At 39.8% G+C, this 22,275-nt stretch overlaps 1 protein-coding gene across 3 annotated transcripts in view; it reads right to left on the bottom strand.

Moving 5' to 3' along the window:
* Positions 1 to 5,451: 5,451 nt before the first annotated feature.
* Positions 5,452 to 22,275, bottom strand: part of LOC141791026 (uncharacterized) — a 38,982-nt gene continuing 22,158 nt past the window's right edge. For 2 of the 3 annotated variants that reach the window (XM_074671208.1, XM_074671210.1), the window contains exons 2-16: positions 21,296 to 21,351; positions 20,974 to 21,086; positions 18,140 to 18,214; positions 13,303 to 13,446; positions 12,941 to 13,018; positions 12,684 to 12,835; positions 12,510 to 12,564; positions 10,543 to 10,617; positions 10,263 to 10,371; positions 9,595 to 10,116; positions 8,690 to 9,100; positions 8,431 to 8,523; positions 8,204 to 8,337; positions 6,709 to 6,760; positions 5,453 to 6,594 (exon numbers count right to left, since the gene is read on the bottom strand). In XM_074671208.1, the coding sequence (XP_074527309.1) occupies positions 6,458 to 6,594; positions 6,709 to 6,760; positions 8,204 to 8,337; positions 8,431 to 8,523; positions 8,690 to 9,100; positions 9,595 to 10,116; positions 10,263 to 10,371; positions 10,543 to 10,617; positions 12,510 to 12,564; positions 12,684 to 12,835; positions 12,941 to 13,018; positions 13,303 to 13,446; positions 18,140 to 18,214; positions 20,974 to 21,086; positions 21,296 to 21,351 (2,206 nt within the window). In that variant the 3' untranslated portion in view covers positions 5,453 to 6,457. Of the gene's footprint in view, positions 6,595 to 6,708; positions 6,761 to 8,203; positions 8,338 to 8,430; positions 8,524 to 8,689; positions 9,101 to 9,594; positions 10,117 to 10,262; positions 10,372 to 10,542; positions 10,618 to 12,509; positions 12,565 to 12,683; positions 12,836 to 12,940; positions 13,019 to 13,302; positions 13,447 to 18,139; positions 18,215 to 20,973; positions 21,087 to 21,295; positions 21,352 to 22,275 lie in introns of all 3 variants that reach the window. The other variant, XM_074671209.1, reaches the window with a different exon arrangement.

The raw sequence follows: 22,275 nt of genomic DNA on the forward strand, positions 1-22,275 counted from the left end.
CAGTGGTTGATGTCTGTGAGTATGTATCATACAGTGATTGCACTCCTATGCCTGTATATTTGTGCATCTGTGTGTAGTTGCATGCTGCTCTGCTATCAGTCTTGGTCAGGTCCCCGCCTGCGTGTGTTAAGGTTTGTCTCCCTGTGTTGTTGCAGCCTGTGTAATCATGGTATTAATTATTAGCTGTTTGCTCTCCATCATCCCCCTCCCCTGGGGCGGGCTCTGTGCCTGTGCTGCCAAAGGCTGGCTCTTGGTGTCTCATCCACTATAAATCTGCACGGTTAACATCCCAATCATTGGAACAGCAGTGTGAAGCAACACACTGTCTAATTGCAGAGGATAAACATGTGAATTGATCAGGTTGATACATTTATCCCTATGCAGTAAAACTACATTTTCACCAAACTTTTTTTTTTTCTTTGTTTTTTCCAGCTACATAAAATGACTGTGTTTAAAAACCACAGCTTTTCGCCTGAAATCATGTAGTTCAGCCAAGAAATAAACAATGTGTCCCCATGGGCTTAGCCTAAATGGTGTGAGAAAAGATGTCTCACTTTATCCTGCTTATGTCCTCAGGCCAGGCTGGGAATTAGTCTCAACTTTATCTGATCTCATATGTGTCCTTTACACACACTGCCACTGGCAAATCCCCATCACTCACACACACACACACACACACACACACACACACACACACACACACACACACACACACACACACACACACACACACACACACACACACAGTTATGTACGTTTGTCTCTCTCAAATGCCACCATCGGCATCGCTTCTTCAAAGATACTTGTGAAATGAATTGTCTGAGAGAAAGTCATAGCATCTGGCAGTGATTGTGCTGCCACAGGCAGTGTGTATGAAAGCCAGAACATGTGTGTGTGTGAGTGTGTGTGAGTATGTGAGAGAGTGAGGGGCTTTAACCCGTACTTTGGTTGGAGAATAGCTTACTCAAACATTGACCAATTTTTTTTTTTTTTTTTTTAGGTCAGGTCACTTTCACAATATTTCCCTGTTTTTTTTCATGGAGTCATTGTTACTTCACCATATTGATTGAAAAAAATGTGAAAATGTGAAAAATCAAAAGGTTTCCAAAACATTTAAAATCATTAACTGGATTGCAGCAATCTTAAAAATCTTCAGATTAAACCTTATTATGCATCATTTATCTTGGCCGATTTAGACTTCACTTACTTTTCAGCGGGTTACCACAGCCTCTGTCAGCGTTCCCATTTCTTTCACATTCAATGACAGTCATAAAGACCAGAGACGATCATTTTAGCGAAACACATTCTACGTCAATTTACTGAATGGAAACTCAAATGATCGGTAAGAACAAAAATCCAATAAACTTAAACCAGAGAGAGAGTGAAGGATTTCTTCTGGAACCACAGCAGAGTTAATAAAAATCATTTATGGTTTTCAGAGAAACAACAGCTTTTCATTGTTCAGGATTGAAGATGAAGTAACAGATTTGGACACGCCTGTTGCTAGGTTCAAAGTAGGATTTTATTTTTCATCTCGACAATCAGGAAAATAAAGCACTTGTACAGAGTTTGTTGCATTAATTAACATCTTCCAATGTTCCCCTGTGGTTTTCCTGCCACTTTGAAGATTCCTGAACAATAGACTGAGCGACTTAACCGTTTAGAAACTGAAGGGGGAAAAAATCTGTGTGATTGGATCACAATGCCACATGTTGGCTGATTACAAGCGCAGGAATGGTATCGTAAAAGAAAAACCGCCTCTTGGGAATCATGTCAGGAAAAATCCTGTGGAGGAAATGCTGCCAACTTTTGTCCTCACCAATGACTGGTAAAAAGAGATTTTTTTAAATCCATTTTTTTCCCTTCAAGACAGAGAGATGTTCTAATCCTCTGTTCATTGTTATGGCTGTGTGGGACTGGCCGAGGGAAATAGCTTTTTGATGGCAATGGAGGGGAGAGGGAGCTTTGCCAAAGAGGGCTTCAGAAGTTAATGGGCCAGTTTCTGTGCTGACAGTAAAATCTTGGCTGCAGCAATCAGGAGCTTGCGAGGCGTTATCTTCTTCAGCGGTTTTGAAGATTATCTTAAAAGGGAAAACAGAGAATGACAATGTCAAGAACAAGAGAGATGTCTAACAGCTAAGGTTTAATAAAGACTTATAGCAGATGGAATTACCACCAGGCTAAAGCTGATTTATGTTGAGGAGGCAGAATAGTTGGGAGAAATTCTTCCCAGATAACACTCGTAACATTGAGATCATCTCACGAGCAAACAACAGTATCAGTGCTGGATTCAGTTTCTGATGCACCACCAAGGGTTGCAATGGAGTCTCTACCGCCAACGGGGTAATGTTTGATCCAGCAGATGAAGTGTTGCCTGCGGTAACTGTTGCCCCTGCAAGACAAAGAGCCGAAAGACAAAATGAGATCCAATTTCTTAGTCAGTGCTTTTACATTCAGGTGCTAACAAACACAGATTTGTATTCCAGCAAGGTAAGAGAGGGGGGGGGGGGGGGAACAAAGCATCTTAAGTATTTTAAGAATAACATGGCGTGGCAGGGCACAGCTGAACGTGCACTGGGGGAACTCAAAACACTTTGGAGTGGAGACCGGACAAGGCAGCCTGTTAGCAAAGCTGAATTAATACTTACATATTGCCCTTCCTTTTTCATTCTGCAGAGCAGCTGGCCCCAAACACATCCTACTGGCTCATACCTAAACACAGGTGCTTACAGAAACAGTTAAGAAAGAAGGCTGAACACGGAGTTACAAGACTGCTGCAGTAAGATATTTGTCTCTTGTAAACTGACACCTCTCCCAAACATGCAATTAATCACAAAAAGTTGCAGCAAACTATTACTTACACGATGACAGCCTGGTGCTGAGGAGTGACAAGAAAGAGGCGACTGCTTCACACATTTTAGGAGTGTGTGTGTGTGTATCCTAGAACAGAGTTGAGTTTGTCTGCACTAACCTCAGAGTTTGCTAGAACAATCCATCAGCAGCCAGGTCAGATTAGGTCCCTGTCCGTTCTTGGGATAACATGACAAGTAGTGGCACTTCCTTACCACCATTTCACCTCAGACTCGTCACTGATCTCGGTCAGATAGGGCCTGTCAGTTAAAGAGGTGATTAAAAGAAAACAACAGGATCATTTTTTACTAGTTTAGTGTCCGAGGTGGTTTTTGTAACTGGTCTAAGGGTCAGGAAAGGAAGACAGAACCTAACAGAGGGGGAAAAGGGCATTGAAAGTTGACTGGTGCATTATCTGGTGCCCCTATCAGTCTGCTTAATCTAAAGAGACAAGGGATGTCTTGAGCTGCAGTGATGACCATGTGAACGGGGATTTGGCTGCAGAGGGAGGAGGAGGGGACACAAATGTCAGGATCAATCCGCCTTCAAATCCTCTGAGCACAGATGTCCTCTCTCTGTCAATATTTCCCTCACTCTTTGGTGCCTTACTGATGCAAAAATATGTACACTGGTGTTAAAAGATTAAATTAAGTTTCTTTTTTTAACCGTTTCAAACTCAAACTAAGTATTTCTTCCCTCAATCTTGCTCATGTAAGCTTTCCAGGGTCTTTTCCATGCATCCCAATTAGTATTTCGTAAGAGGCTCATCACCTTTTCACACATATCACTGCTGATTAGCCTCCTGGGATAACCTCTGCAGAATATTCTTCTGGATGGATTTAGTCACTCTGTCAACAGGCATCAGTTCATGCAGGATGAGACCCATGTCAAACATTACCTCTCTATTTCAGAACAGAGGCACATCTGCCAAACACTGTTATTGAACTGGCACCACCAGAGCGTAACCTAGCCCCCCACCCTCCATAAATATTAAAGGTGTATGGTTAAGGAATATTAATGTCATATGCAATCAATCATTATTACCCCAGGGGAAAATCCTGTTTAAGGTGTAGCAGCATTAGCAATTTTTAGCGTTTGGAAATGTCTGGATATCCCGCTTCTAAAATGTGAGTAACAATGAGCCTCCTCTCTGCTTGTCAAAATATTTTGTCTTTTGTCCTGAGGAATCTGTTCATTTCACTGAGCGCTCCTTCAGTAAAGCTGTGAGTGACAATCTGGAGAAGGCAATGTCTCCACCTATAGGTGCAAGTGTGGTACTACAACTCATGTAAGGTAACAAGATAAATCAGTATTCAAAAACTTCAAAAAGAATAATGACAACATATCTCCAATGTTGTCTAACTGAATTCAAAAGTACATGAGTTTTAAGAGATCAGTCTGTATTTTCATTGCTGTGACAAAGTTCAAAATTGTCCATAAAATAACATCGTTTAATCACCGTACCAACTGTACAGTTGTGTTTATTAATTTTGCTTTTCTTAAAACTATCTGATGACTTTGTACAGAGTGTAAATTCTGTTCTTTTAGTACTATTTATTATTTGCTACTTTTATTTATAACATATGTTTCATTTTGGCTGTCAAATAACCCTTTTAATCTAAATAGATCTCTTAATTGATGTACTTAATTGTATTTTTAACTGTATTGTTAAAATTATTTTACAGTTTAAACTGTTAAAAGTCAATGATAACATTGACAGATCTGTATATTTTGGAATCTTTAAAATGAAATTAGTTGCCACAGCTGTGGCTATTTTCTCCAGTGTGTGGAGATGCACACTTTTAAATATTGCCTTCTTGACTTCACACGCAGACATCAGTCCTGTTAGCATGGTAGCTATTAGTATAGTCATTCAAAGTCTGAGGATTTCTGCCATATTTTAATTCTATTTGGTAAAGAGGGCATGTTAAAGCAGTGACCCAAAATGTAACTCTAAAATGTATAAAACCCAAAATGTAATAATTGACCCAAAATATAACAAGATGCTGAGCTCAAAACATAATAACTTTTTGCTCTCAACATAACAACTTTTTGAATCAGTTATTAAATTTTAGATTTTTTTTTACAGTTTTTGGGGCTTAGCCTTTTTTTTAAATATTAAGCAATCATTTTGAATTTTTTCTTTCTTTGAATTACATTTAGGGTCAAAGTTACACATTTGGCTCTAACAGGGTGTATCACTTTTGACTTGTCAACCAAGCTGTCTGAGAGATTTGTGAAATGTGCCGTTTAAAAATGTAGTTTCTTCCACCATGACAGCAAATGGAAGCTGGAAGGCACTGCAGCAGCTAAACTACAATGTGTCAAAAAGGACAAAATAACATATTTCTGAAAAATATTGCAATAAGTACTAACCTTAGTGGCTTTTTTGTTAAAAAAAAAAAAAAAGAACAGGTTGTTGATACAATCTTTACCCCAAAACTAGAAAGAAAGAAAACTGAAATTTCTCATTTGATTTTAAACTTGCATAAGGGTACAGAACTTGACATAACTGAATAAGCAATTACTTAATTTCATGAAATTGAGGGTACTAACAACTTAAATAGTGTGAAATGAAGCAGAGACAAAAAATTTTAAGCAGGTCTGAGTTTGTCTACGGTATATATTTGTAAGTTTAGAGTAAATGCAAAGAACATACATGGTACAAACATACAAGCCAAGAATAGAAAAAGGAAGATCTTTGATGTGTTTTTATACATACATACAGATATTACAGAAGATCAAAATTGAAAGGTTCTTGTCATGTCACCTGTGTATGGTAAAATAGTGTTTACATTTATTTAAATCTACCTAAAATTGAGATGAGACATAATGAAACAAAATGTATGGGAGATGTCAACAAAAGAAAAATATTACATCCAACGCACAGTGACAGAGGCGTACAGGTGTCAATACAGTGGCTTCACCTCTGCTCGTTTATGCTTATTTATGTTGTTTTTCAGGTTTAGATAATTAATATGTGCTGTGAGACTGTCAGTAACAAAAACAGTGCGACCAAGTACAGTCAGGAAACACAGGACGATGATTATTAGCTGATGTCTCATGCATGTATCTTGATTATATATCAGTGAAGATCAGTACATTATTTTTGAATATTGTAACTCTCACATAGCAAAAGGTGAGCAGACTGGAATGGTTGTTATATGTGTGGATCAAAAAGAGGAGTATACACTATAAAAAATCTGTTTGTGTTCTTACAACAAAAGCAAGTTTGTGATCATTTGTCACAGTGATCTGATCCCTCCTACCGACACTCCTGCTCCCTCTCAAAAGGTAATAAGTTATTTTGGTCCAAGAAGAAAGGTCTCTGCTATTTTATCCAGGAAAATGAGGCTGGGTAATTTCTACACACTTGTGAGAATGTTTAGCTTTTCTGGAAAAAAGAAACATCAAAATATAGTCACACTTGTTCTTTTTGCTTTCTACAAAACAGAGACTCACTTTTTTTTCTTTTTCCTTCCCACAGAAAAGAGAGTACAAAGTTTCAGTGGGAGGATTAAGGTAAAAACATGAACAAAAGTGAGGGGAGATGGTGTCCCTGAGTGTGTATGAGAGTCTGGGTGTGTGTTGGTGTGCCTCTGCCTGCTCATATGGTCTCCACATAATTGGCAGGGAATAAGCCTTGACGGCCATCTTTGCTCCAGCCCCTCCACCAGGCTTTGTCCACTGTTTCCACGTCCCTGATGATGTCACCAGGTTCAAAGGAGATCTCGGATTCATCCTCTGTGGGAAACGCAAGACAGCATGGTGAGGACCCACTAATTACAGTGTAATTACCGTAAGTGGAGGCACTTTACATGCACATGCGTGGTGATTATCCTCTAAATGGCAGCCTACCTGCTTGGTAGTCATATAGAGCTCGGACGCACATTTGTTGCTCGGCTAAAACCTGAATGAGAGAAGAAAATGGAGGTAGAGAAAGGCTGTAATCATGGAATGCACAGCAGAAAAAAAGCCAACAGAACATTTCTTTATTTCGTCTAAAACTTATAAGAAAAAAATGTTGATATTTTGTTTGGTGTACTTAAATCAGAAAAAATGTCCCAGTGCAAAAATGTTTTAGACCACTTTTTAAAATAGTCCCCAACCAATGCTTAGAGCTCTAGCACCTGACTTAACAATATATTTACTATATATTTTGGATTTCAATCTTAGCAACATCCACAGATGAAGGCATCATGTTGTCCTGAGCACCCTGAGAAGCATATTTGACACAAATTTTAGTGGTCTAGGGAGAAGGTTAAGGGTCAAATGAGTTCTTGTCTCGTGTCAAAAAAAAAAAGTTAATTTCCAAAACTAAAAAATTCAAACCCATACTACAGACAAGAGTAATGCAAATTTAAAAAGAGTCTGAAGATATTTTGTCTACAGGTCAAAGGTCATCTTCACTGTGACATTATATACCCTGTGAAAAAATCTCTGTACCCTCCCTTTCTTTCAAAGCTGTGTCTCAGTAAGACCTGGAGAGACTATCCTCTGTTTCGCACAAGTGGTCACTTGAGTTTGAGTGTGAACTGACAACAGATTAAAAGCAAGCAGCAACCTCCGGTCTAAGAATATGAGACAATGCGGAAGTACTAAAATCTGCTGGTTCTCATGTGTCCACTTGAGGCTGGCTCCAGAAGTACCAGAAGTCAAATACACACCAAGCCAGAAAAAAAATGTTTTCCAAGCAGAAATTAACCTATTTACAGCCTGGTTCAAAAAACGTCTCCTGTCTGAGTCGCTGATTTCACCATCAGCACACACTGTACGGGGGGTGAAGTTTTTTCTAACTGGACCATTCAGAAGATATTAAGATAGCCTGCTCCCCGAATCAGAGGCACAGCTCAGGGTCATGTGACCAACAGGCACCCTATAGTTGTACGTGAAGCCCTTACCACTATCAATATGGCCGCTATAGCCGATGTGCTTCGTTTTCCGTTTCAGTAACAGATGGGTGACGTCGGGGAGACTACGTCCATGTTTTATACAGTCTATGATTAAAAGTCAAAGGCAAAAGATGATAAACAAATATGCCTGACCTAATTTTTTCCAGTTCTTGTGATTGCATCAGTTCAGCAAGCCTTGAAATATATATCATCAAAGTTTTTTGTTGTTGATTTTTCTTTATGTTCCAGACAACAATACCATCACACACTCTCATCCGCTGCCTGCCCTGTTTAAGACTTTGATGTGACAGCTCTTGTTTAATGTACAATAGCCTCTTGTTTGAGCTCTTCATATCCCTCTTCAAATATTGAGGCGGTAGTTTCCTTTAGATATTTTCAATACAAAACCTTTGCTCAATCTAGCAGCTACAAATAGTGGTCTTTCAGTGTTGATACATTACCTCTTGGCCATTTTCTGAAATCTCATGCTCCTCATCTTCCTCAACATTGTTCTCCTCTACCTTGCCATGTACATCCAAACATACAGCCAGCTCAGGTGAGCTGAGTTCAGTGTCAGACGGGCTCAAAGATCGCTCTGAGAAAGTAGAGTGTGAAAAGCATTAATCACAGCTAGCATGGAGACTAAAGTATCCTTAAAGGGCAATTGCTGTTCACAGAGTGTGCAAACCTATGCCATTCTGTTGCTGAGTGTCTCCATTTGTGATCCCATTGGTTGACTTTATGGCCTCGTGTTTGAGTTCTTCACATGTTGGTTCTGCATCTGAAACAAAGATTTCATTGTTGCCATTTGTTTTTTTGTCACATGCAACCAAACGTCATTTTAACAGAAAAAGCTGCACTTCTTTGTTTGAGTATAACTTTCAGTGAAAGTTCACACCCATCAAAAAATGTTAAGAGTAGTTTAACATAAAAGGAGAAAATCATACCTATGGCTGCAGACTCTTCCTCTTTCTCCAAAAGCTCAGCAGGCTCAGGAGCAGCTTCACTGTCTGCTGATTGGTCATTCTCCTCTCCATCATCTTTTTCCTCCTCTTCCTCTTGCTCCGTTTCCACTGGAACCACCACCTCTTCTGCAGCTCTCTCAGCTTCCTCCTCAACTCCCCCCTCCTCTTCCTCCAGGGCACTCTCTTGCTTCTCCTCCTTTTCTTCCTCTTCTTGCTCCTCTGGTTCAGTGTGGACTGGTCCTGTTGTTACAGAACAGGGCGGTGGTTCTGTTTCAGCCTTTTCTTCTTTGTTCTCATCCTCTTCCTCCTCATCCTCTTCCACCAGCACAGCCTGTACCTTGTAGCTAAAGTCTGAGACCAGCTCAGTGTGCCTGTGGGTGGCTGTGTTGAGGTCTGTGGACAGAGAGTTATCATTATTGTCGGAGCATTTAAAGACAAGTTTGCATTAAACAAGCCTGTAAAAATGACAAAGAAAGCTTTGTACAGTAAGGCAGTGGTAAAACAGAAAAAAAAGAATCATTAGAAACTCAAAGTCATTACGTCAAAGTTAAGCTTGGCATGACTGAAAATGTGTGGTCGCTTTGGGAATATTTAATTGTGACTGGACTGTCATTTTTGTACAGCAGTCCCCTTATTCATAGTGTCTGGCTCATGTATGTGGAGTAGGTTTTGGCAGAAGCTTCTAAGTCACTTTAGTCTGGAATATATTACAAGGAACTGAAATTTGAGGTAAAAGAAATAATGACTTTGGCAAGAAAATTAAATAAAAGCTCAGTAATGTGCTCTTCATCATCACACTCAATGATTTTGTGACACATTTGAAAGACAAAATTAAATACACAACAATCAGAGAGCCATATAATTCTCTATATGCTGCTCCAGCCTACCTGTGTTTGTCTGTGGTCTCTCTGGAAGAGGAGCTGTTGGAGCCTGCAGAGCTGCAGCAGACTCGAAGCAGAAAACTGAGTTCTCTGGATTGGTTTCGGTGTTATTCAGTGAAGCAGTCAGGGCCTCCGCATGTGGCTGGGAGGGGTTGTTTAAAGAAGCAAAGAGAGTCGGTGAGGCCGGAGGTGCAGAAGGTTGTGTGGGTGATTTGGGTTTGTCCTCAACGACGGCCTGTGTTTGGTTGTGAGTTTGTGGGACACAAGGCAGAGCTGAGACCGGAGGGGCAGGGCGTAAAGGTGAAGTGGGAGGAGACACTGGGGCTTTGGACCTTTGCGGAGAAATAAGAGAGCAGAAATCGGGGCTAGTAGGGGGAGATGTGGCTCGAAAGACAGGGGAGGGGGAGGTACGTAAGAAGGGGGAGACGAGAGGGGAGCTGTGAGGTGATGATGATGTGCTCTCCTCGGCTTTGGAGAAGATGAAGGCTGTGTCTGTCAGGCTGCGCTGGTATCTCCTTAATGGTTTGCCTGGAGAGAGAGTTGGTTGTTTAGAAACATACTGTAACACCAAAAACAAACCATTTTTTTGTGCTGTAAATTGAGCTGGTTCTCATTGTTTGCAGCAGTTCCAGTGTAAGCTCATACACAGCATACACACACACACACACACACACCTGAGCGTGAGGATCCAGGGCTGGTGGGACTTTGTGATGAAGAAGATGAGAGCTGCCTGAAGAACTCTCTGGGGTTCATGGGGCGTTGGGACACTAATGCTGCTGCCTCCTACAGGTCAGGTCACAAACAGAGTCAGCAATAAGTTCAACTGACTTCACAGGCTTTACAGTTGAGTCCCTGAAGAAGGTTTTGATCGAAAAAAAAATCTAGCATTTTAATAGCAAAAGAGTCCTGGTCAGTTTTTCCTCTTTAAGTTAATAAAAGTGTAATGTTACTTACTGCTGCTTTTTCTATGGACTCACTCCTTTTGAGGCGAGCCTTCATAAAGTCCTCATGCTCCCTCTGCTGCAGCTCCTGTCAGCACAAAAACACACCAGCACACTCAAGACACGCACTAAGTCTTTTCAATCAAAACAAAGTTATATTTACTTGATAAATCTTAAGACTTGGATTTTTTGATTGTATTTTTCTGCCAGTTGATTGTACAGAAGTTTACAGAAAGAAAACAAGGTTTCTTAAAAATAATTGGAGGAAAATGGGATTTTTTTCTACTTAAAAATCAAAATTCTGTTAAGACGGGTACAAACTACAGGATAATCGGGCTGACTTTTGTCCTGATCTCCCTCTTACAATCAAAGCCAGCAAAGGCCCGATTGTCTGATGACATCATGTGTGATTTTCCTGTGGTGTGGGGTGTGTTAGTGATTTCTTCTGGTTGGGGCTGCTCAGAAGTAGAGGTAGACCGATATATCGGCCGGCCGATATGTCGGGCCAGTATTTGGACATTTGTCTCTATTGGCCATCGGCCGTATTTTCTTTTAAAAGGCCGATTTTTGATCCGTTGTATAAAATGACGCAATTTTTGATCAGGCACAAAAAGATGAGCACCTCAAACTTGTGGAACCACTTGGATACATTACATACTTTTGTTCAAATTATATTAATAAGTTTAAATTTATTTTTTGACATTTTAAGAAGAGTGTGAATGTTTACTACTGCTCGTTACATTGTGTGTTTACTCAGACAAAATATTTCATTGTTTTGAAAGCTGAATAAATGTTCAGAGGACTGGACACAACTTGTTGTAAAAGATTTCTTTTAGTTGCTCAGAAATTGCTGCGTTTCACAAAAATGTGATAAATATATATTTATTTAACAATCGGCCTGAATATCTAATTGGAAAAATCGGCTATGCATATCGGCATCGGCTGCCCAAATTTGGAAAGCATCGGCATCGGCCCCCAAAAAACCCATATCGGTCGACTTCTACTCAGAAGGCTGAGATCGTAGATAATGAACATGTTTAATATTTGTGACTAAAAATCCTGTCGTGTGTGGGGCGCTCCGAGAGGAGCCGAGCAGGTACAGCGTGTAATGTCATGGGTACCGGAGCAAAGCCAATCAAGACGCAAGCTGACTCAGCTAACTGACCAAAGAGGGAGTAAGAAATCTAACTGTAACCCTTAAAACGACTTTACTCACCACCAACCTGCAGTGTTATTTATACAGCCCACATCCCCGCCATCTCCACAACACTTTCCATAATCCCTTTTCTTTTGTGTGTTTTTTTCTAAATTCTAGCACCCGAAAACAAACATTTTTGCTTTTTCATGCACATCCGTCATGTCGGGAAATGATTTAGAATATAGAGCAGGAAGAAGCTGAAGCTCTGCTAAAGAATCTGTTAGTGTGTCGTGTCCTCGGCTTGCAGACCACACACTGAAAGATCAGGAGAGAGAAATCTTGTGGGATCTGTCTTTTGTTATCATCAAGTGTGTGGCCTCAAAATGTGTGAACTTTTGGAGAATCCTGTAATGTGTACCAGCCTTAAGTTAAGTTAACATTAAAACTTTTTTCCCCAAAATTCTGAGTTTAATTTCAAAATTCAGAGGAAAGATGCCAGAATCTTAGGTTTAGAGAAAAATTCTGACTCAAATTTCAAAACCCAGAGGAAAACAGACATGATCTTAACTAACTAGTTTAAACAGACTTTAAACTTAACTAGTTTTCATTTTCTGTTATAGAATTTAGGCTTTTTGTCTTCAAAACATTAGAGAGGACTTTCTCCATAGAACCACTCAGCCCAACTCAAAAACTGATTTTTCTCTACTTCAATTAGCATCAGGATCAGCTTAGTAAGTTAAATATCAGAGGTTTTTCAAATAAGTATGTAATCTGAATGCTGGAAATTTCATAAGCACAAACTGTGAAAAATTACAGAACAAGAAACAAAATATGTCACTCACCCATTTTAACTTCTCTTTCCTGCGCAGCGCTTCCTCTTGCTCTGCTTGTTTCCTTCTGCCAGACAGAAAAAAATAAACATTAGGAAAATCATTATCCAAAACTTGATGCTCTTAACTGTGTACTTTTTTTTTTTTTTACAGAATACCACCACTAGAGGGGACCATTGTTCTAACCTCTGCTCCTCAAGCATCTGTAGCTTCTCGTTCATCTTTCTGTCTCTCTCATCTGCATCCCTCTTTTCCTTCAAGACTCTTTCTCTTTCAAGTCTGCGTCTCTCCTCGGCTGCTCGCCTCCTCTCCTCTTCTTTCCTCTCTTCTTCCTCTCGCTGAGACACACACCAGAATACAACGAGGAAATGGAGCATGTGTTAATGTCACTTTTAATAAGTTGAGTGTAAATATCAGTTTACAGATATAGGGAAGGGTCTTACCTCTGCACGTGCCCAGAAGGAGTCTCTGTTTATGAGTCTCATCTCCATGGCAGCGTTTGTTTTTCTGTAGTTAGTACCCTGGGAGGGAAAAGATGGGAAAAGTAAACACAGAGTTACAAACTAATTCATTAAGAGGACTTTTCATGTGATATTTCCAATGACTCTCAGTGTTTTAAAACTTTTCAAAAAACATATTAACGTTACTTTTTTCAGCATCCCTGAGTAAAAATACAGTTGACACAAATCTATTAAGGATACAGCTTACAGAACTGAGATTCTACAATACTGCATCTCCATTTGATGTGTATATGAAAGTCTCTGTCTCCATCTTGTGGACTGTTAAGGTGTTACAGGAGACTCACCACTAATTCCTCCTTGTCTGCAGACCTGGAGCTCCTCCTCACCCACTGTGCAGGAGTCTGGGCCTGGGCCTTGCTGAGCTCTTCCCGTATCTTCTCCTCCCTCACATCCTCCACCTTCTCTGCACTGATGAACACATGTGCTTCCTGAAACATGGAGGGACGAGGAATCACAGTGAGATGGCAAGTAAAGCAAGACAGATGTGAATTTAATCCACCATTACATGCTGTACTGAAGCCACACACACAACCACACACAAAGCCTAGAAATCCATACACAAGAACACACAGTCCCTGTGGTGGTTTTCTCTTGGTCTGACTTGGAGTTATGCAAACTTTGAGCCAAAGAGTTGTGCAACTGCTTCAGTTATAGAGAATGTGAGGGAACAAAAAATACTCCTGGCTTCAGTTTGAGGAGAGGAATGCATTGGTTTGGATGGTTTTACATGAAGAGGGGGAGTTGGGAAGAAGCGAACAACATGAGGTGGGATTAAAAAAAAGTGAGGAAGAGGAGGGGAAGAAGCTTTTGGCTTTGCAAAATGTAGAAAAGAAGAGCGTGTACTTCATTTAATGTCCAACATTTACCCTGTAGGCCTAAATAAAAATCAGTGGAAGCTTTCAGGATTATAAAGAATCAAAGGACAAACAGTGCTCCAATGCTTCTACTCCTATGTATGAACTTAAGCATAAGTTAAACTCTTGCATGTCTCCTGTACATATATTTCTGTTTGTATGTGGCTTGGACATCTGACTATTTTCCTAAAGAGAGCCAATCCAGGCTTGCTGACTCTGTGCCAGGTCTGTCAGCCTCCAAGAGGAAACCACAGCTTTATCTGAGTGACAACACCGACACGGACGCTGAACAGAGCATCCAGTGTGCCCTGTAATACATGTCAGTACAGTGTATAATCCATATCACTCTGACTGTCACTGCCAAGTACACACACACATACACACACATACACACACAAAGGCCAACACATTAAACTTTGTTATTATGAAAAGGCACTTTTAAAAAGACAAAGCTTCACTTGTGTTACTTCATTTCAAATTAAAACATAATTTATACCAATGAAGGTACACTCACAGGAAAGAGATTTAACAGACCCAACACTTCTAAAAGTTGATTCTTTGACCACTTGAGGGCAGCAAAAATCAAAGCCTTTACAACAAAATACAACACAAACTATTAAAGTTTGAACATATCCCTATCTGTATAACGGGAGCTGTAACAGCAACAAGAAGAAACACCGGAGCTAAACTGTGTTATTGTATCAATGAAAACACATGAAAGTTTAAGTTGTTTTGTTTTTTTAAAAATATTTATTCATTCATTAATGATCAGACTTACACAGAATTTTCTCAAAATGATGAATGAAACCTTTTTCCTTGCCTTTTTTTTTTTTTTTTTTTTTTTTTTAAATAAAAAAGGTTAACGGGAGAACTAACTGATCATGATTTGCTCATGTGTTATGGTAAAACACTGGGACTATTTTTTGTGTAAGGTGGCGATTTAGTAAAAAAAGTTAAATTTAAAAAAATCACAAAACTTTAATGGGATCCCCCCTTTTATTGATTTTCTGAAAGTTATGCCCACTATCGTATTTTAAAATATCACAACAAAATGTGTTTTGCAATCGCAGCTTATCATATACCGACTGTTTAGGAACAGACATGTTGAAGATCTGTTACAAGGCCCCCCCTGAGTTCATCTTTTGTCTGTCATTAAAGTCAGTCCATGTGAAAGTTCACTGCATTCATCCACTACAGCATCTTATCACTGAGTAATATTTGTTAAGTTTGCTCTCATTTATCTTTTCTTATCACTCTTCAGACTTCCCTTCTCTAAGAGATGAAACATCCACACCCTGTGGTAAGCTCTATCCTGCTAATTAGGGTCCCCCTTAGCAGGTTGGCTAACAGGGCACAAACAGAGGGCAAGCTCCAGGCTCACCACAAGCCTCTGTGGTTATGACCCTACCTGTCACTGGGGCCCATTGTCCCAGCCTCTAATCTGGGGCTTTCTGGGTCCTCTGTATCCTCTTAAATCACGTCACCGCTGGAATAATACTAATCACCTGTAAATGTCTCATTGTTTTGTCTTTGAGGTGTTGTATCCAATCCAATTTACGCTATTTTACCTTTCAAGATGTAGTTTGATATTGTTCCTAGAGGAAATGTTCTGTGGAAATTTAATGTAAAGTCTGCTATGTCGCTACAAGAATCCTCTGAAAACCTCTTATAAAATTACACAGATAATAGCATGTCTTTGATATAACCTCTTTGGGGAAGAAGAGCTGACACACACCTAAAATAAAAGTTACTTATGGATGAAGAACTGCTCCCTCTCACATAAATCATTAATGCTTCAAAAATGTATATTGCCTTACAAGTGTAGAAAGCAATGCAATCTGGTTCATGAACAGTAAGATGAGATCCTTGTTACAGTTTTACATCTTTCTTATTTCCAGTGAAGTCATTTTGAGCTGTAACCAGAGCCTCAGCTGAAATCTGACAGAAAGAGCAAATGATTTGTTGAGGTGAAACTGAAGTCTTTGTTCTGAAGTGCGTGTCAAGGTAAGATGACAGATTTGATCGATCTAAAGCGCTTCAGGTTGAGAACCTTGACCCGGACATGTCTTTATCCCTTATGTACAAAACAACTGCTGTTCTTCTTGGCAATCCAGACTCACTACTCCACCTTCAAAGCCATTTGGCCCTTCGCCAGTTTGTCATGTGGCCAAATTTGGTTACACTTACGCATTACATTTGCATTAACCCCTGGCCGCCGAATGGCTCTGTGTTTTAACATCTAATGACCTGAAACACACACACAGCTACAACCACACACTCACACGGCTCTTATGTTGCAGCCTATTTCTGCTTTCATTGTAATGGAAATTTATAACAATGGAAACATCTGCACTCTATTCATATTTTGGGTTTTCATAACACAAAGCCACAGTGGAGTATACTGTGCAATACCACAATGCTGCTGCAGACTCGCCTTAATAAAAGCCCCTCGCTGCCAGCCGGGACATGCAGCATAGCAGGCCAGAAAAGCAGACTCAAAAAAAAAATAGAAGAAAAAGAAAAAAGGTAAATAAACTAACAAAGTCCTGAGGGAGATGCTAATTGGGGCGATGAAAGATAATAAAATACAACTAACAAATTGAGTCCCAAGTTAACATCATCTGTGAATCTTGGTTTCTTTCTTCATAGCGTTGTTTTCAGGTCACCTCAAAGTTACATCGTTTTATCTTTTTGTGAAACCAGAGTTGTTCAAGGCTCAGGTATCTGTTTGTTTGGTCTCCACTCAGTTCTGACACTTCACGTGTTTTGTATTGGTGAAGTATGTAGCTGTCCGTAACATCTTATCAGTTTATATAAATGTCATATGCTATTTATAGTAACTTCTCTATTTGCTAACTCCTGCCATCTGTCTGTGAAAGATGATCACGTGGCCACGAGAGAGCGTGAAAAAGGTCACGTCTGGAAAATTTAGAAGGCATAACAGGAGAGTTTGTATCATCTCTACAGAGGTTGAGTGAGGGTATTTCTGCAAATGCAATCCATATGCTTGGCTGTGATGATAAACACTGATACAGTATGTTCTCATTTAGTCTGAATCACCTTTATGTGATAAATCAAAGTTTAAGTGGGGGGTTAGAAAACACACTAACTTAACTTTTAGTTCAAGATGAAAGATATTTGATTTAGTCCTCAGTTAATCCTTTCTGCTCCTAATCTGTCTACATTCACAAACACCTCTGTGACTTGAGCAGTCAAAGAAGTGACAGCAGGTTATTTCACTGTTGTGACGCAGATCTGGAGGCCAGAAGTCATAATTTTCCAACTTGTCCCCCATGGTGATCCGATTCCCCCAACTACATGCCACATTGACCATGTAATCCTTTTGCCTCTGTTATGAAAACCAACATAAAAATGCACATGGGCACAAGAGTACACACACTGAAACACATGCTCTCAAACACACACAAAGACACAAAGTTTGACAGAGGGGGGGCTTTTTTTACAGTGGCTCACAAAATCCCAGAAACAACATTCCCTGTTCATAAAAAAAGACAAAAAAACAACAAACATTCCTCGGATGCTTCTGCAGTCGCCTCAGTGATGCCTTTATAAGGAAACCAGTAAACCTAGAGGTCAGCTAAACTCTTCCTCTCAGATTGAAACACCAAATAAACACAGTTTGAGGACCAGATATAGAGACAAGACCTTACTTCAAATATGACAAATAACAGAGTTTCTTATAAGCTGACACATCATCTCTGACAGGTCTCTAAAAATATACAGAAGTCCCCTTTTTCTGTTCCCTTTACTTCCTGTCTCCTCTGTCACCACTTAAGCTGAAGATGTTTCTGGAGGTTGCACCACAAACAATGGAGCTTTCAACCTAATAACTCAGACATCCCCCCTTCCACACACACACACACACACACACACACACACACACACACACACACACACACACACACACACACACACACACACACACACACACACACACACACACTCACACTGACAGACAGGCGGACAGATGGACCAACACTGGACAGGAAGTGGACTGTGGACAGGAAACTCTCAAAACAATACAAAGTAAACTACTGTGGGTAAATTTAGAGTTTCTGAGTACAAAGTCTGGAGTCCAGGGATGAAGAACAAACACCACCTTTTCTCTGTAGCTGGGGACACAAAGACGACCTGGTATGTTGACAATGTTTCAAGTACCTGACTGCTGGGCCACAAACAAATTACCTCAGCACGTCAGTTCCTAAGGTAAATGGTTCATGATTTAGCACGTGGTGGTATACTGCACCTTGAAGAAGTGTTTGATGGCTGAAATGTGTCCAGCACACTCAGTCTTCCGGTATTCCTCCACGTTTTGGCCGACCTGCGGACAAACACAGGATGTAAACAGTTACATTCATGTCATACCTCTTCTCCGAGGAAACAGTAAGAGGAGGAAGAAGACAGGCTGTGCAATGTTTAGATTCACAATGCTGTGGTTCACTCTCATCTTTGTTTCATTACTTAGCCTTTAGGGAAAATAAAACCCAAATATAAGTCTTTTGACAAGCATGCTTGACAGTTGTTGAAACTGAAAGTTGTGTGACCCCACACTAGGGATGGGAAATGATAAGATTTTATCAATACCGATGCCCATATCAATTCTGCTTATCGATCTGATTCTTTATCGATTCTCTTATCAATTCCTGTTGTGAATTTTCTTGGTACAAAAAGTAGCTTTACAGGTTTTCTGTGTCAACAACATTTAATTGAGTTTATACTGTAAGTGAATAAAATGTAATTGGTCCTTGAGTCTAGATGTTTCTGGGTATCATTAAACAGAAACAGGTAAAAATTGCACACAATGTGACGTTGATGTACTGTGTTGTGATATGTTAATTATTCAAGTAGGCCATCTAGTGTCTCAAAGTGGTTATAGCAATGGTTTAAGTTGTTTGGAAGCTTTCCATAGTTATGAAGTCAGCCATGAGCCTTTTATTGCCTGTTAGCTTTTGACATTTGAAATTCTCAGTATTTTTTTTACAAAGAGTTGATGTGATATGTTTCTGTGATGAAAGTTGAAATTCTATTCTGAAGCTGAAGTTATACTGATGTGCGCTAACTGCTAGCATATGAATGCAGTTTATATATACCTTAGCATCAAGCTTGCACTATTTTGTTATTTTGGTAAATGAGGTGATTTATACCATTTTGAATGTACTGAATATGAATCTCCTGAGAGAGAGTAATGTACATTTCTTTATGAAGTCAGTTCTTCAGTAAAACTTTGAGCTAAAAATCCTGAATCAGAGTTTTCTTGAGAAACGTTATCTAACTGCTAAGCTAAGATAGCTGCAACAGACCAGTCGACATAAGGCACAATGTAAAGAATTGATAAGAGAATCGTTAAGCACATCAATGGATTTGAACATTTCTTATCGATTCTCAACCGGAACCGGTTTTCAATTCTCATCCCCACCCCACACATGAGTCTGGACTCCCAAATCTAGAAATGTTTTCATGTACAGATATGACATCAAAGTTCACAAACAGGATGGTTGTCAAGCTAAATGCTAAGGAGCATTTTTTGTTGTTGTCAGTTTACCTCTGGATGTTTTATAGGAAAAATTTTAGATTATCACAAATCAACAGCTTAGTTCTTTATTTCTGACATCTGGCTTTCTCTATGAGTCATGTTTACAAATTTACCCTGTCAGGGTTTGTTGTGCTTCCTCCTCAGTCGGCCTGCTTCCCATATAACTATTGTTTTATTCAGAGTGACTAACATCAGAATGTGTGTGCAACTGTCCTTGGGGTTCCCCCACAGACTGTAAAAACATGAACGATTGTAATAATGTCAAGCATTTTTTTTTTTCTGGAGAAGTTTTGAAGTCTGTTGACAACGATCATAATGTTAGTCATGCTGACTCAACCAAACTTTCAGTCAACCTTCCATGAGGCAAAGAGGTGGAGTTGAGGCAGGCCTTCAACTCCCCAGCTAACACCATAATGTGTATTATGATTCAAATCTCATTACTTAAATATCTACAAAGCAAGTGAATCCTTAAAAAAATGGATATGCAAAAAAACCTGGTCCACTCTGAAAAAAAAAACAGTTTTGACTCTAAACCCATTGATTTTCTGCTCTAACTATTGCTATTCAAAATTTTTAAATTTTTTGTTTGTTTGTTTTTAGCCACACTCAATGAACTAAAGTTATTAGCTCTTATTTTGCTGCTTGGGTTCCCCCCACATAACCAGATGTCTGATACAAAAGAACAAACATGTTCAATATTTATAACATGATGTTGGTGCGGCCTTAATTTGTAGAGCAGATGAAGGAATGAAAAACAACTTAACATACGGTACACCATGAGAAACTCAGTCATGTTAACCTCTAGGGTCATCAAAAAGTCTCTATATCAGGGACATTTTTCTGAAAGTATGAATCAAGCTTTAAATGGGTATTTACATCTTGCAGTGTTGAATGAAATGGAGCCAATCGGTGGACGCGGCCATATTGGTTGGCCATATTTGGTGTGTATGTTGTTTCTGGTCTTTCTGCAGCCAGCCTCAAGCATATTTTCAATGAACAGCAGCCTTTAGCATTTCCTCATAGGCTTCATTTTTCTAAACCAGCTGCTGCCCCTTGTGTTTACCCCATGAATTGGATAAAAAACTTGTATACATACTGTTTTCTACAACAGGTTAAAAAACAATCAGACCATGGGTGTGACAAGTATCAGACCTGAGAATATGATCTTTCTAATCGTAGTAAGTTTTATTTTGCTGGGGGTTAATCAGCTCACAGAATTTTCCCACATGTCAAATCAGAGAAAAGCCTAAGTCAAAACAGGACCATACAATGTGAATAAGTCAAGCTGTTTAGGATTTTCTCCAGAGTATTACACAGATTAAAAAGCACATAGATACTTCAGTATGTGACCACTTAAGATGTTAAACCCATTATCTTGGGACTGCTAAATGACTTTACTGTGGCCAAAGAATGCAAGTCTGTAGGTCCCCGTGTGTCTGCTAATGTCATATGTATGTACTAGCATACGTGTGTTTCAGTCATTTGTGCTGGTATGCCTTTAATAACGCTTGCATGAGCTAAGCCCCAGGAGCCTGTCTGCCACTCACCCAGCTGATCAGAGCGATCCGAGGGCCTCCTGTCTCCCCGCTTCCCACTTTGCATAGACCATATTGAGGCTTGGAGATGTGAAACTTCTCTGCCAGCTCTGCCACACCACCCGCTGTTAGACAGATACAGACAGGGGTTAGTGATAGAAAACACCGGTAAACAGAGACTGATTGAGAACAGGAAAAACAGTCTGCTATCATTTTCCCAAGCACAAGTTTTAAAAAGTTCACAAAATTATAAAATAAGCATGAGGCAACAACTAATCTGCTTGAAATTGTAATTTTGCGCTGCAAACTACCTAGATATAAGAAGGTGCCTTACCTCCTGAGTCAGCTAGTTTGAGCTTGTTGGTGAGTCCGTCATATGTGAAAATAGCCCTACAAGAAACACAAAATGAAAATCATCTAAGCAACAGATGCTTAAAAAGACATTTTAATTGCTACATATTTCATGAAATATTACCAGTGGTTTAATCTTCTGGACTAAATGTTACAGGTTGGATTTATTTGCCCAAATGTAATAGCTCATCCAAAAATGTTTATCAACACAAGAGCATGTGGACAGCTGGGCACACAATGTTTCCAGAGACTCATACAGACACACATGTAGCCAGATGTCAAACCACACATACTTTGTCTAAACCATAAAAGGCTTTCCTGCTGTGCAGAGCATCTCTGCAATTCACCAAAGAAATGAATAATCTTCAGCTGTGACACGTGCATGCTCGCTTTTTGCCCTTCCAACCCTTGTTCCCAAAGGGCTTTACAGTGCATGTGTAAAACAGGAAGGTGCCTACCAGCACAAAACCTTCATTCAGACTGTTAGCCCCATGGATGGATGGCTCCTGAATGTGAATTAAATGCCGAGCACAGCTACAGGCTTTTTGACATTTTGCAGGTGAAAACTTGCCTCACCCCACCCTTCAGTCAGTCAAACTTCATGTCACCTTGGCAATTCGACAACTTCTGATGTGTTTCCAAGAGACCACTGCGCTACAACTCCAGTGCTGAACAAACCCAGAGCAGTGTTTGTTGAAAGCTGGATTCAAGTACATTCAAGTTCTCTCTGAAGCAGAGCCTCCTCTCAAACAGCTAAAAATAAATCGACCTATAGACTATTTGATTTCATACCATGGATTTTACCTTTTTCCCTAAAAGTCGACAATTCAAATCACCAGTCAGTCAAGAAGACCCTGTGGCTTGTTTATCTGCACGTCTTTCCTTTAGCGGCACTGTACACTAGTTCAAGACCAACAGCAGATATAAGACTGAATAATCCATGTAACATTAAAAACCAGTGCT

This window comes from Halichoeres trimaculatus, unplaced genomic scaffold, assembly GCF_033239565.1.
Source record: "Halichoeres trimaculatus isolate MK-OKI-2021-1 unplaced genomic scaffold, fHalTri1.1 fHalTri1_scaffold_5, whole genome shotgun sequence".
Lineage (NCBI taxonomy): Eukaryota > Metazoa > Chordata > Actinopteri > Labriformes > Labridae > Halichoeres > Halichoeres trimaculatus.